Source organism: Hyperoodon ampullatus, assembly GCF_949752795.1.
Source record: "Hyperoodon ampullatus genome assembly, chromosome: 20".
NCBI lineage: Eukaryota > Metazoa > Chordata > Mammalia > Artiodactyla > Ziphiidae > Hyperoodon > Hyperoodon ampullatus.
This window is the reverse complement of record NC_136933.1, coordinates 26,415,419-26,430,200: the sequence shown is the minus strand read 5'-3', so window position 1 is coordinate 26,430,200 and position 14,782 is coordinate 26,415,419. Positions and strand designations below refer to the sequence as shown.

Genomic DNA, 14,782 nt, shown 5'->3' with positions numbered 1-14,782 from the left:
GACGTACGAGGATTTACGCGATTGGTACCCAGGACCTAGAAACTGAAGTGTTGATCCATAAAGCATCAGCCGGCCTGAACTGTGTCTTCAAGACACCTGTTTGCCTTTAATGCCCGGCCACACTGCAGCACTGCTTACAGCTTTCGAAAGCCTCAGAGGAGCTCTCATCTCGCATGAGAACACACGTAGGCCTTTATTTCAATTCATCTCAAACCAATTTACCAAGCAGGTACGAAGTGCCCTGCCAGCTCCTGTGGTCCAGGCACCTTCCTGGAAGGGGGGAAAGTGTAGAGAACGTGGCCGCTGACATACGTTCAGATGCAACCAGAAGATGACACATTCCCATCTTTAGCTCTTATTATCTTCCCATGAATAATGACATTGCAGAGGAAAGGGAAAAATAATTACACTGATATATTTTTAGAAAACACCAAAGTAAAACATTTTGTAAGCTAGGAAAGCATCTAAAGTAAAACAGAACACAAAAGAGCGCTTCTGTTTACATATCGCCCCAGGAAGGTGTTACAACAGATGATGTCCTGAAACCATCTTAACTTCAGGAAAACACAAAGGACCTCAAAAACATTGCATTTCACTTCAAAATCTTTCACAGGAAGTTACCCAAGAGCCCCACAGATCAAACAGCAGCTGCCAGAACTACTGAAGTGACACCAGAAATTAACAGGAATGGAACAGGTGATTCATTTTAAGTATTTGTAGCGAAACTGATACAAAGGGAGGAGTTTTAACTAAGTAGCAAAAGAACTTCCATTCTCTTCAAGGAAAGGAGATTGGTGCTACCATAGATTCAGAAATCAAGTCACCAGAGTTCCAAATCCAGTCCCGTAAAGCTGCCAGAGTCCGGGCCGACCCTGGGGCTGTTCCCCAAACCGAAGGTAAAAACAGAAAGGAAGTGAAGACGTCTTAACCCCATTCCTTTGGATCCCAAATGAACCTTGATTAACAATACAAAAGTGATTGCTTGTGAGCTAACCAAAAGATTAAGCTTTCCCAAATTATAGCCTTTCCCCTTAAAACACCACTGCTCTTTCAAATATCTGGGAATGTCAGCGTGCGTGGGTTTCTTAATTTCACATGAACTATGGATGGATGTCGTAAATGCACTAGCTTCGTTTGACGCAACTGATCGAAGAGCAGGAATATTTTTGCACCAACGGTTTCTCTAAATAGAGCTGCATACAGACTCAGCACATCACGTTGAATGGGACGTGATCCGTCCTCGGAACATCAGACCTGGAGGGAAGTCTCAGCCAGGCCTGCCCTTCCCCTAGCTGTCCTCCAAACCGAGGATCTTGCATGGGGTGGCTTTTCCACTGGTGTAATTGGTGCACCACCCTCCTGGCCCTACACCCCGGGTACTGGCCTCCAAAAGCAAATTAAACTGGTCCTCTCAGCATGCCAGGTGCTCTGGTATCTGTTCTCAGCGATATTACTATTAGAAGTGGGGTCTGCAAGGTTCTAGATCCTCCGCCCATCCTTCGGCATCCTCGGGCATCTCATCCTGACAGATCCCTGGGACCCCGGGGCCAGCTCCCACAGAAAGGGATGCCATGTCTAGTCCAGGCATTTCTTCGTTCAATTAAAGGATGAAATAATATACAAACACTCCAGCTGGGCATGTTATCGTGTGGCTGTCCACACGTGACATCGAACAGGTCTCCCATCTTCTACGGGGAGAGTTTACTTTGGAAGCCCACTTTCAGCGTTTATGTTTTTAAACGGTAAACATCATAGGAATGATTTCTCAAGTAAAGTCACAGTGATAATATCTCATGAGTTTGATACGGAAGGAATGAAAATATTAGCTTGGTTCCATTTCATATAAAAGTTTTACCATAAATAATGAAAGTCTAGAGAAAAACGTGCCATCATATGAAATGCTCCTGTCTTTAGAGGGACATTATTTGTTTATTTTGGATCTCAATTCTTTTCCTCCTGCCACGTCTCCAGTCTATTCCTACCAAAAGGCCAAAGAAGTCAGGCAATCTGAAGCCTGTTTTTCTTTCCTAAGACGATGGACCAAGCTGCCAAGCATCCTCTCAGGTCAGGAGCAGTCACAAGCAGGCACACAAGTCACCAGAATGCACACGCTGAAACGGTAAATCCCATGCTCTGGCGCAAGCACGATTCAAGCTATCACTCCTAAACAGCTTAATAGATCACTTTCATAACCACAGACTCTTTAAAAAGCATAACCTATGTCCCACATACCCACTGATTGGCACAGAGAGAGGTAACCTCCCATCACTGGATTCACGAGTAAATCAGAGTAAGGTACACATGACTTCATCTACTTATGTGCCAATAACTTTCAATGTGTACTTTTCCTATTGTAATAAAAAAAAGTGGATTGGACTCAGAATCCAAATCAGTTGGCCTCTATTTATGAGCGTATACTTTATCCTTAAACTTTTTTTTTTTTTTTTTTTTTTTTTTCAGTACGCGGGCCTCTCACTGTTGTGGCCTCTCCCGTTGTGGAGCACAGGCTTCGGATGCACAGGCTCAGCGGCATGGCTCACGGGCCTAGCCGCTCCACGGCATGTGGGATCTTCCCGGACCGGGGCACGAGCCCGTGTCCCCTGCATCAGAGGCGGACTCTCAACCACTGCGCCACCAGGGAAGCCCTATCCTTAAACTTTTAATAAACAGTAAGCCCTGTCTGTACACATTTGGAAAGTAAAATGTTATAACAAATGAGGAAAGATCAACCGATTTGTTTTTAATCCTTGTGCCCCATCAAAGTACTGACTTTCATGTTACTTCTACTACAGTATTTTGGAATTCACAATTAGAAAAGTGTAGTTTACTTGCTAAACCACGTTATAAATATATGTTATTTCCCCTTATGTTACTATGTTCATTGTCACTCTGCCACAATTTCTTAGACTGATGCTTGTAAAAATGGATTTCCCTCATCAGGATGACAGAATTCATATTTAAAACATCGTAAGTAGTGGGTTCAACCGTGCCTGCCTGTTATTCTTTAGAACTCTCAAAAAGAAAGGATTTTAACCTTCTTTTGGGGGCGGGATACTACTCTTTTTGAGCCCACTATGAAATATCAAAGTGGCCGAGCATACCTGGTGGGTACCAAATGCTCCTTTTAAAGCAGACAAACACCACGGCCACTGTCAGCGTTTCCTACTGATGACATGCGCTTTGGAAAACATTCAGTCACCAAAGACTTAAAACTCAAATAAGAGCAAATCGTTACTACATCACTGAACACAATTATCAACATCTCTTAACTTGAAAATATTAAACCCATCTCAGTTAAGCGGCGAGAAGGACCTGCTCTTGAGGTGTGTGGGCCTTTGACCATATCTGGGCCTGTGATGACAGAGGAGATACTTCCAGTGCTCACTAGACAGATCTTATTGGGAATCAAAGATTTCACCCTTAATACTTACTACATTTGGAGTGGAGCCAACCGAAGCTAAGCACATGTGGCAGGAACTTTTAAACTTAGTTAGAAAGGGTTTAAAAGCTTTACTTATCAGTTATAATTTTAAACCTCAAGCCGAAAAAGTATGACCTTCTTTCAGTCGTTCCACTAATATCGTTCACGTCGGCTTAATTTAGGATCTCAGCTCTGGGAGGTGGCCCCGAGGTCCCCTCTCATGGTGCAGGAAGCAACGGCACCTGGTACCCCACACAACTCAGGTCTGGCCGCCCGGCCACTCCGCGAGTGATCCCGAGGGACAGTACACCCCAGTACACTCCAGGCCTCACCCACCACACCCAGAGGCTTCATCTCTCATTCTGTTTCTTTCTTTCTCAGGTATTTTGCAACTTATTTGTAAGGTTATCTATCTGCACACATCCTACATCTTGCCATCGACCCCATTAAGCAAAGCAAAGCAAAGCAAAGCAAAAGGAATGCGGACTAGGCAGCGGGCCTTAATAATACAGCATCGCAAAAGGTCTTCAAGGCCCCGCGACAAGCTTCTACCTTCTAAGCCTTTAAATGATCCCGTGGGCTGGGCGGGGCCCACCGGGGCCCACCCCCAACTCTCTCCCTCCCCGCCTCCACTCCCCAAGCCCCTTCCAGTTTCCCAGTTGGGACCTCGGCCCACAGGGCATCCCCTGGCCCAGGGCTGCCGAGGGACACGCCCGGGTGACCTGGCCCACCCTACGCGGCGCCCTCCTCGCCTCGGTCTGGCTTCTCCTCCGGCAGGTTGAGCACGAACGGGAAGAACAGGCCCCGGGCGTCCGCGGGGGCTCGGAGCGACTGGAGCTCGAAGCTGCCTTCGGGGCCCGCGTCGCCGGCGCCGGGCTCGCCATCCGGGGGCGGCACAAAGCGCCAGGTGCCCGCGCGGCTCACGCAGTAGATGGTGCCATCCAGCGCGGCACAGCGGAAGGGCTGTAGGCCCGATGGCGCGCCAGGGGGCCGCAGGTGCGAGGCGCAGCGGCTCCACTGCTTGGCCAGGCAGTGGTAGCGGAGCACGCTGACCCCCCCCGCAGGCCCGGCCCCCGGCGCATCGCCGCGGACCCCGCACAGGTCGAAGCGGTAGATGAAGCCGTCCAGGGCCACCATGTCGGCCGAGCGCTCGCGGCTGCTGCTGCACGGACACTCCTGCCACTCGTCGCGCCGCGGGTCGTACTTGAGCAGGCGGTAGAAGAGCGAGCCCCCGGACACGTAGATCTCGCCGTTGCAGGTGGTGGCCTCGTGTGCCACGGCGAAGGCGCCCCGGGGCAGCGGGGCCACGGCGGCCCAGCGGTCGGTGCGCGGGTCGTAGCGCTCCACGCTGAGCAGGCACTCGCCGCCCACGGCGTACAGGTGGCCGTCCAGGGCCAGCAGCTGCAGCTGCGAGCGCGCCTGGCGCAGCGGCCGCACGGTGCTCCAGCGGTCGGTGGCCGGGTTGTAGCAGAAGACCCGGTCCGAGGGCCGCGCACGGCCGTCGGGGCCCGCGGGCCCCACGCCGCCGGCCACGAAGAGGTAGTTGTGGAGCACGCACAGGCCGCAGCCCCGAGCCGGCGCGCCCTCTGGTAGCCGCGTCAGCTCGCGCCACTCTCCGGCCGCCTCGTGGAAGCAGTAGACGGCGGCGTCGCCTCGGCCCTCCGCGTCCCCCGACGGGCTCTGCGGTCGGCTGCCCGCGCGCTCCCCGGCCGGGCCGAGCGCGGCGGCCAGAAGACGGGCGCGGCCGGCGCGCAGGCGGCGGCGCAGCAGCAGGTCGCGCTCGGCGCCCGATAGGCGCCCGAAGACGGCGGGCTCGCGCAGCACCTCTAGGTAGTGGTCGCTCATGAAGCGGTAGGCGGCCTCGCGCAGCTCAGCCAGCCGCTGCCGCTTGGCCGCGCTCAGCACCTCGAAGCAGTTGGCCAAGCTCAGCTGCGGCGCCACGGCGTCGGTGGCGCGCTGCGCGGCGCAGGGCAGCTGTAGGCGGCGCGCGCCGGCCACCACGTCGGCCACGTTGTCGGGCCGCACGCCCGCCATGCGCCCGCTGTACGCGTAGGCCAGCAGCAGCCGCAGCGCCGCCCAGCCCACGCCCTGCACCCGCAGCACGTCCCGCGACGCGCGCGCGCGGAAGTAGTCGCTGCGCGCCGCCAGCACCGCCTTGTGCGCCCGCAGCCGGCGGCCCGACACCTCGATAAGCAGGTCGGGCTCCCCGTGCTCCGGCCCGACGCCGGGGGGCACGGGCGCGGGGTCCCCGGGCTCTTCCGGGGACGTGGGCTCCTCGGCCGGCGGGCGCTCCCCGGGGGACGCGGGATCTTCCGGGGACGCGGACTCTTCTGGGGACGTGCGCTCCTCGGGGGACACGGGATCCTCAGGGGACGCGCGCCCTTCCGGGGACGCGGCGCCCGCGCTGCCGACTTCCCACTGCCTCTGCACCACCCGCCGGCCGCGGCGACAAGAGGGCGGGGAATCTTTCCCGGAGCTGAAGCACAGGGACGCGCTGAGACTGCAGGGTGTCTGCGCCGGGGACGCAGCGCCCTCCCCCCCGGCCGCGTCTGGCGGCTGCAGGCCGCCCTCTCCCGGAGCCTCGGGAGCGTCGCCCCGGCCCCCGGCCTGGCCGCACGCTCCGTCCCCCGGGTAGAGGACGTAGGGGGCCACCGGGCTCTCCATGCGAGCGCTCGCTCCGGCTGCCGTCCCCGCTCAGCAGCCCGGCATGACTTCGCCCGGACTCGGGCTGCCCAAGGTCGATGGCTCCTCCGGGGCTCCTGGCTTCACACGCTTCTGCTGGCGCGCGATCAGATTTCACTTGTGTCCACACTGGTTTTCAATCGCACGCAGCTCCCCTCGCTCCCGCCCGCTCTCCTCTCCGGCGAAAGGGGTGTGTCGACTGGAGCGCGCTCCCGGCTGAACTTGTGAACCTGGCAAGGTTCCCGCCCGGCGGCCGTCTGCAGGGGTCTTTGTGGCTCGGTCTCCGCGCCGCGTGGTGATGATCAGTCCACGGACAGGACCGCCCTGCAGCCGCAGGCGCGGCTCTGTCTGTAGCTCCTGCGCTTCGGAACTGAGCTGTCAGGTGCTCCTAAGGAACTGGGCCTGCCCTTTCTTCCTGAGTCAGTGTTTATCCCTCCACATTCCATCACATCTCTGTCTCCGAGGACCAACGAATCAGAGACGGGCTGCAGTCCACACTTCAGAACACTGACTTTACGGCTGTTTTACAGGGAGCCGCCCCAGGGAGCTTTCTTTTTGTACGAGACTCCCATGTGCGATTAAGGTTTATGGATGGTCAGCCGGACAATATCTGTGTGTGTCCTGGCATCGGCAGCGCTCCTGATGGGCCTGCCTCGACAATGTTCACCTGGAAGCCGGGAGGGCATGATTCAGTCGCCAGGTGGGTGTTAGGAAGACACAGTTACTGCACACACTAGACCAGCTTTCCTCCTTCATCCATCGGGAGCCTTCCTCTGCGACTTCCTTTGTTGGAATATCAGGTGTTTCCATGTCATGTCACCACGCTCTTTGTGTTCCTGTTTATAGGAGAAAGAGACAGAATGTTGGGATTTGCATTTTTCCATAGGGCTATTTTGTGTCAGTGGCATCTACCCCATTTCCCTCCGTAATTTTCAGGTTATAGGATTCAGATACGGTGGGAATGGGGATCGTGACATTTCAGTGCTGGAAAGTTTGGTGAATAAAACATATGGGATTATTTCGATACTAAAAAACTGTTCCTCCCCTGATTTTTGAGGCCTATAAAGAAGAACCCAATTCAGCCATGAGCCTTAAATACATTGGGTTGAACCATACGAAATTGCTGGGTTTTGTGTGTCAGTGCAATGGCAGTCAAATATCAACCACATCCGAATTTCGACCTAACGAGATGTATATGTAAAATTGAGAACTTTTAGTGAGAAAGCATGGCCAGCCTATGAAACCTCAGTTTTATTGTGTGACAGTTTTTCTGAAATCTTTTCCAGCCAACTATCTCAAATTCATTTACAACAAATATCTGGAGAAAGGTGCTGAGGACTCTTCTCTGGAGTTGGCCTCAGAGGCTCCAACTCTGGAATCTGTTTGAACTGCTCATTCCTGGCTTTGTACCTCTGAAAAACCTCAGAGAAGCAACTCTCCACATAGCACACGTGTAGCAAAAGAAAAGCCAAGGCAAAACAAAACAAAACCAAAACAAAAAACAAAATCCACAGAACTACTTGGAAGGCAAATGTGAGCACCTGCAGATGAATTATAAAAAAATAATAAATTATCTTTCCTAATTGGCAAAACCTTCACTGAGACTCCCCAGCCTAGAAGGGGGTCTTAGCACAAGGGGAGGGGCAAACTGTGCTCTGGTTCTCCTAAGAAGAGGCTGCGGACAAGAGAAACGGACCAAATACATACAGCTCAGATGTGTCATCATTATAGGGTATGTTCACCTCTCAAATGGGATAAAGTGATACTTAACCACCTACCCTCAACCTCTTCTGATTTTCTACTGATCGTACTTAATACTGTTACCTGATCCCTATAAATGCTCAGGGTTGAGAGAATGGGTGTGTATAAAAATATACGCTTGCCCTGCCCTTTTTGCTACAGTGTTACGAAAAAGACTTTCCCATTATTCTCAGAAATACGAGTGTCTTAGAGGTGGAGATTCAAGACATTCAATTCAGTCTCTCCCTTCCTCCCCACCTCTCTCTGTCTCTCTTCCCCTCCCTCTCTCTTTCTCCCTCTGTTTTCCAGAAATCTTTAACAGTAACCTTTGGGGCATATTCACCAGGTGCAGGGCACTGTCTAGGACATGTGGAAAGGCAGCATGGAGACAGTCGGGATGAGCTGAAACTCTGACCATGGGCATGTGGGTCACGGAGGTGCCACATGTTTACTCAGCTGTGCCCCAGCCCGTGATGCTGCTGGGGAGGTCCTGCATCCACTGAGATGGAAATGCACTCTGGCCCACAGAGACTGGAATGTGATGACAAACTGGAAACCTGCACAGATTTTATAAGCAAAGCTTCTGGCCTCTTCCCAAACGCCAGAGGTGCTTTCTTAGTCAGCTGAGTCATTCAAGGGAAAGTCAGATAAAAAGTAAGACATATACATATCTTTCCCAAATATACATATAACTGTCAATGTCTGAAATAAAATCAGAGAACTGGCTCTCTTATTTGCTTCATTCTTTTCACACTTTCTCTGTATGATACAGAAGACCTTGGACCTCAGAAAACTAGTTTGTTTTTTTTTTTCTTTTCTTTTCTTGGCCAGGAGAAGGGTTTCAGCACTTCCTGGTTCTTTCTCTGGCTTGACTCTCATCGGGACGTGCAGAAGCCCAACCTCTGAGAGTTCTCTTCGTGGAAGTCATCACAGACTCAAAGGAAAGGCAGGGAATAGGACACACTGGAAAGCCTAAGTTTGCAACTCTTATGTTTTCAAAGCTCTACAGAATCCGTTTAAAGCCTGAAAGAATCAGGCTAAGTAGGCATTTTGTCGTAGCTACAAGAAGCAAGAGCTGCATGTCCACAATGACACAAATATGACCCAGGTGGTCAGGGGTCCAAGCAGGCACGTCCTTGCCAGCTCCCTGTGCGCCCCTGGCATGGATCACAGACCAGGCTGGCAGAGCAGGGGGTGGCCCGAGACCTGGGCGCAGCCATGTAATCCCATCCAAAGTGTGACAGCTGCTCTCCCACTCAGCTGGCTCTCTGCCCCGTGACCAGGTCAGGAGTCCCTGTTCACCCACACAGCCAAGGTGATGGTGAACACCTGAGTGTTGTCAGGTGAGACAGAAGACCGTCTGTCACTGTGATGCAGGCGGCAGTGATGCTGGATCCCAAGAGCCGGGAGGCCACCCAGCAGGTCCACTTTGTGAACAAAGCTTCTGCAGCATGACAGGTCCTGGCCCCCGCCCGCCTGGCAGGGTAGAGGGTCAGCTTCCACAGGAGAAATGAGGAAATTAAGCAGAGGGGCCACTTCCTTTTTCAAATGATGTTAAAGAAAGTCAGCATTCAGAGCTATATCTTTTTTCCCCAGCATGGCCCATTACTGTGATTTGGCCTTAAAATGGATGGGAAGAAGTCAGCCCGTTTTGTGTATAACAGTCCTCTGAGCACCACAAGTCTGCCAAGACACTTAGGGTCAGATTCTTTGGATTGGAAGTCCGGGATTTGCAAGGGGACGTCCCCCCATGTTGCAGTTGGCTCCAGCATCAGAGTCCCCCTAAGGGGCTCCTGGAGGACTCTGTGCCAGCACCCACCCTGGTGACGGCAAAATAACTGCAACTCCCCACCCGACTGAGACATCGGGAAGGATTTCTTCCCTGAGCACTGCTTCTGGGGTCTGTTACAGTCAGATGAAAGGCAGCATCTTCGCCCCGTGTAGCGACAGGAGGGGATCTATCAGTGGAGGTGTGGGGTGTAGTAACAGGCTCCTTCCTGATGGTAGTGAGAAAATATTTTAACAGGAACAAGTCTGCTTTAAATATAACTTAGGTAGCATTTCCCCCTGAAGGCTATACATTTCTTCTCCACATTGTAAATACCTAAACAGAATTTTTTAGTCTCTCTATGAATTTCTTCACTCTCAATTTGAATTTTTTAATAAATTTATTTATCTATTTTTGTTTATTTTTGGCTGCACTGGGTCTCCGTTGCTGCGCATGGGCTTTCTCTAGTTGCGGCGAGTGGGGGACTACTCTTCATTGTGGTGTGCGGGCTTTTCATTGCAGTGGCTTCTCTTGTTGCGGAGCACAGGCTCTAGGCACGTGGGTTTCAGTAGTTGTAGCACGTGGGCTCAGTAGTTGTGGCACACGGGCTTAGTTGCTCCGCGGCATGTGGGATCTTCCCAGACCAGGGCTCGAACCCGTGTCCCCTGCATTGGCAGGCGGATTCTTAACCACTGTGCCACCAGGGAAGCCCAATATGAATTTCTTAAAGAAGATTGTCTATGATTTCCCAAATGTGGACATTATTTTTGTGCTTAAGGTGGATATAAGGTTATTTAAAATTAAATATGCTTCATTAGAATAATATAGGTTGCTAAATAGACTCTCCGTTTCAAATAATCTGTCAGTTTTTTTAATATTAATGAACAGACTTAGGAAGTTTATCTAAATGTCTGCAGCACCTATTGTTGTAGCCGATTCCTCCTCGGCGTTCTCCAAGTCACGCCCGACACGTATCTCATCCGTGTGTCCAGCCACGTGCCTGTGACAGCAGAGTCCTGGGACCACCACCTGTGCCCCGCCCGCCGCCTGCTTCCCATACACCAGCACGACCCTGTTCACATAGTGAACAGCCAATAACCCCTGGGGTTAATTCACAAAGAAAACCACAAACAGAAGAAACATCATCGAGTCTTAGAAATTTGCAGGGAATGTCAGGATATCTGTTTGATCATAGAATGTGTTGATTCCCTTCAGCTGTTCCTACAAATATTGCTGGTTCCTTCTTCCTTAGGCCCAATTAAAATGAGGTGGCAGTTCTGGGTGCGCAGGGATGCAGGTGGGTGGGAGCGGATGCCTCGGTGGGGGTGGGGAGGGCAGCCAGTGACCTTCACCCCAGCCCTGATTCCCACGTTCTCCGCACTCATCACAGTCCGCCGTTGGGCCCTAGCAAGACCATCATAGCGGCGTGCCTGGAACACGGAGTCCAACGCTGCCACAAGGAAGCATCATTCACAAAATAGGTTTTCATTCCTCAGTCATCCTGGGAGCTTGGCCTTCTGGCTGCTAAAAGCCGGGTGCCGCGTGGTCTTGGGAGACGCGGAGGGTGCAGGGCCCGGGTCCCTGTGTGCAAGGCTCTGTACACGCTTCGGCCGAGGAGACACCCACCACCTGGATGAGAGGACCCCCAAGCCGGGTGTAGGCCGTATGTTCCGTGAGGTTTGAGGATGGGCAGGGCTGGTGAGCAGCCTGGTGTGTTGAATAATTAAGAGGGGAAGTGACGTCCTTCAGCAGGTCTGGTGACGTTAACCAGAGTCTATTCTGCCAGATTACAACGTATCATTTTTAATCTGCTTTTCATGAAGGACATTTCTAAGACTCCACGGGCTGTAACATAACCTGAATGCACGAGTATTCATGAAACAGCTCACGCCTATTTTGTCTATTTTACAGGCACTGCTGTCACGTGTGTTACATCACAGGGACATACGCAACCCTCGCAAGCCACCCTTCTGTGGGGTCGTAGTTTTTAGCCCCGTTTTACCAGAGAGGAAGTGAGATGTGAACCAATGTCACATACAATTAATCAGCCCCACACTTAGTAGGTGGCAGAGCCAGATGGGGACCCGCTGTCCGGCCTCAGCGCCCACGCCACCAAGCACCAGGCCCAATGCTCTGTGCCCTTCTGTTAACAGTTCTGAGCGTGAAGCACTCGACTTTGCTGCATCCGTGCGCTGGGCTAGTGGACGCCTACGAGACACTCCCATGTCTGGTCCCCTGCCCAGCACATCCTGGGAGCAGAATTCTGGTGACTCAGGACGCCCCCAGCTCTGAGAGTAAAGCAGATAGAGACACAGGGCAGGTCGTGGCGGGGATGGGCTCCTGCCGGCGCTGTCTGTGTGGGCCTGATTTAGGGGGTAATGGTGGCTGAATCTTCTGGCAGGGCTTCACTGGAGGAAGTAAAATTAGAGAATTTCCTAAAGAGAAGCTTTTACGTAATAGCTATTCTCAAAGTCCAAACTCCTTAGGCTGGTAAATGAGGCATTGAGCCATCTGTTCCCAAGTCTCCGCCGCCCTCATCTCTCCCTCCTCTGCCCAGAAGTCCTCTCCATCCTTCGCACAAGCACAGAACTGCTGCCACGCCCCGGTAAAGCCTGCGTGGGGGTGTCTGTGCATGTAAACCCCATGTAGGTGTATCTGTGTGTAAACCCTACACAGGTGTACCTGTGCGTGTAACCCCTACACGTGTATCTATGCGCGTAACCCCCACGTAGGTACATCTGCATATGCGTTCCCACCTCAGGGTCTCTGCCCACACAATCCCTGCCACCCAGAGCCACCTCTCCTCCTTTGAGCCAGAATTCTTGCTCATTCCCAGGCCCCCAGGGACCTGCTGTCACAGACACTGCCTTCCTCACTTCCCAGGTCAGCAACTGTGCAGTCCATGTTTGCACAGAATGTCTTATTTCAGCACCTCATATGCATGTGTGTCATCCTTCTGGATTCACGACAGGGAGATGCATTAATCGTTCTAACCTTGGCACAGGGATGGGCTCTGCCAGGGCCCCCAGAAAAGGCTTGATGGATGGTGAGTGAATAAATGTTAACCAGAGGACCTAGAAAAAACAGCTCTGAAAACATCCAGATAAAAATCCATATTATAGCAGGTTCTTGCACTACATACAATGTATGTATGTATGTATGTCTTATCAATGAAACATGATACAGAGCTCACAAAGAAAAGGTTCTTCAAAAGGGATTGGTGTTTGTGGACGCTGGATCAGAGACAGGTTTTTACTGTCTTCTATCTAGCTCTGCCCAGTTTCTCTATTTCCTGAAACGAATATACACTGGCTCCACAGTCATAAAGGGTAGTGGGATTAAGTCACAGGGTTGCTCCAGCCCAGCCCACGCCCCACCTTCCCAGCGCCTGGTTCCGAGAGCATGGCCCCCGGCCAGGTCCTCCTGCTGAAGGGTGATGCAGGAGAAAGGCTTTGGCCAGGTGGGTGGGTCAGGGAGCTGAAATCAAGGGAAAGCTTGTCCTCGGGAGAAGGAAGCGAAGCCAATACAGAGCAAAATCTAGAAAGAGAGGAGAGAGTGCCCTGGGTGAGTCACCCCCAGCCAGGGCTTGTGACGTCTGCGAGCTAATAAGTCTGTTTCTGGCTTCAGCGAACATGAGTGGGATTCGTGTCCCTGGAAACTAAAATAACTCTGACTGTAAACAAGAAGCCACCTTGCTGGGTCTCCGCGGGGATTAGACGGGCGTTTGTAAAGAGCTTCGCCCTGAACAGGCCCCAGCTCCTGGTAACCACGTGCCGTGAGGTGCCGACCCGGACAACACCGGTCCCGGCTCACAGAGAAGCCCCACCAGGACGGAGTGCACAGCCCTGCAGCCTGTACCCAGAGCGGCTCCCAGGCCTCGCGGCAATTTTCCATTTTGTCCTCACGATCCACATATGAGGACGGGTAGAGGAATTGCCATGATCTTGATTCCAGACACGAGAAAATGCTGGAGGCCCAGAAATACCACGTTACTCGTCTCAAAAGACCAAACGAAGTTAGCAGCAGACCGAAACCAGAGAGCACTTTCCCCCTTTCCCCGTCTCTGGGGCATTTTACACGAGGCCTCAGAAAAGATGCCTGCGGCTTGTACCCGTTCACTAAGTTAGCGGCCACGTGGGTTCACAGGCCCCACTTCCCACTGCTCCGGAGTTTCAGAAGTTTGGTAGCAACTATGAGTGTCTCTGTGCCCTTAGCCGTTACCCATGACAAGCTGTCTGGGGGAAGATGAAGCCCAGGGTAGAGAGATGAAATTGACATTAATCCAGCAGGACAACTGGGTCATGAAAATCTGCTGAATAGCTTCACTGTTCTCCTTCCTTCATCAGATCATGGGTCTTTGTTGTTAATTCAAGAGACTCAAGCAGCGTTAGAGCTTCATGACTCACAAGACAGCCCTTCACTGGTGATGTAGTAACACACCTGAAGTCACCACACTTTAAAGCAAGGGGACATGGGGGCATTGCTGCTGCGCTCAGGGAAGCGTGTGCCTTCAGCCATCACCTAACGTGACATCACACAGACGGGCCCCGCCTCAGTCCCGGCTATGACACAGCCCTGTGCTCCCTGAAGCCAAGACCCTGAAGAACTGAAAGGAAAATGGATGAGGGTAAACCTGTGCATTCACTCAAAAGGGGGGCTCCAAGTTACTTGAGTGCAAATTATGCCCTAGGTTCCGGACGTGCCTTCAGGGAGCAAACCCAGAATATTCTGCAAGAGAAGCACCTGCTTTTGCTTGTGGCTCGAGGTTCGGGAGTTGTTGACAAGTGCAGAGTGTGAACACTGAGATCACACACAGAATCACAGAGACTCTGCAAAGAGGCACACGGATTGCAATCCTCCCTGGAAATTTCTAGCTATGACACCCAATTCTGAGCAATATTTGGGTAATCTTAACTCTTTTAAAATAAGTTTATTGTGTGAGTCCACTGAAGTCAGAGGTGAACGTCTCAGCAGTGATGCAAAGCTGGAGCCAGAAGTGAGACTGCCTGGGTCAAACAAACCCACACTTTCCCCAAGTCTTCAATCTGTTCAAGTCCCACCAACGCTGAGAAATAATTAACAATATGCAGTCATTTGCTCATTCACTGAGTGGATGTATGCTGAACACCTACAGTGTTCCAGGAGGTGCCCGGGGTCCTAGAAAGTAGCAG

General features: G+C 52.3%; 1 protein-coding gene across 1 annotated transcript; it reads right to left on the bottom strand.

Moving 5' to 3' along the window:
• Positions 1-4,153: 4,153 nt before the first annotated feature.
• KBTBD11 (kelch repeat and BTB domain containing 11) lies at positions 4,154-6,085 on the bottom strand (the record flags this gene model as incomplete). The annotated part of the gene is made up of 1 exon (XM_079726747.1): positions 4,154-6,085. One exon carries the CDS (start codon positions 6,083-6,085, stop codon positions 4,154-4,156), a length of 1,932 nt encoding a protein of 643 aa, XP_079582873.1.
• Between the last annotated feature and the right edge of the window lie 8,697 nt (positions 6,086-14,782).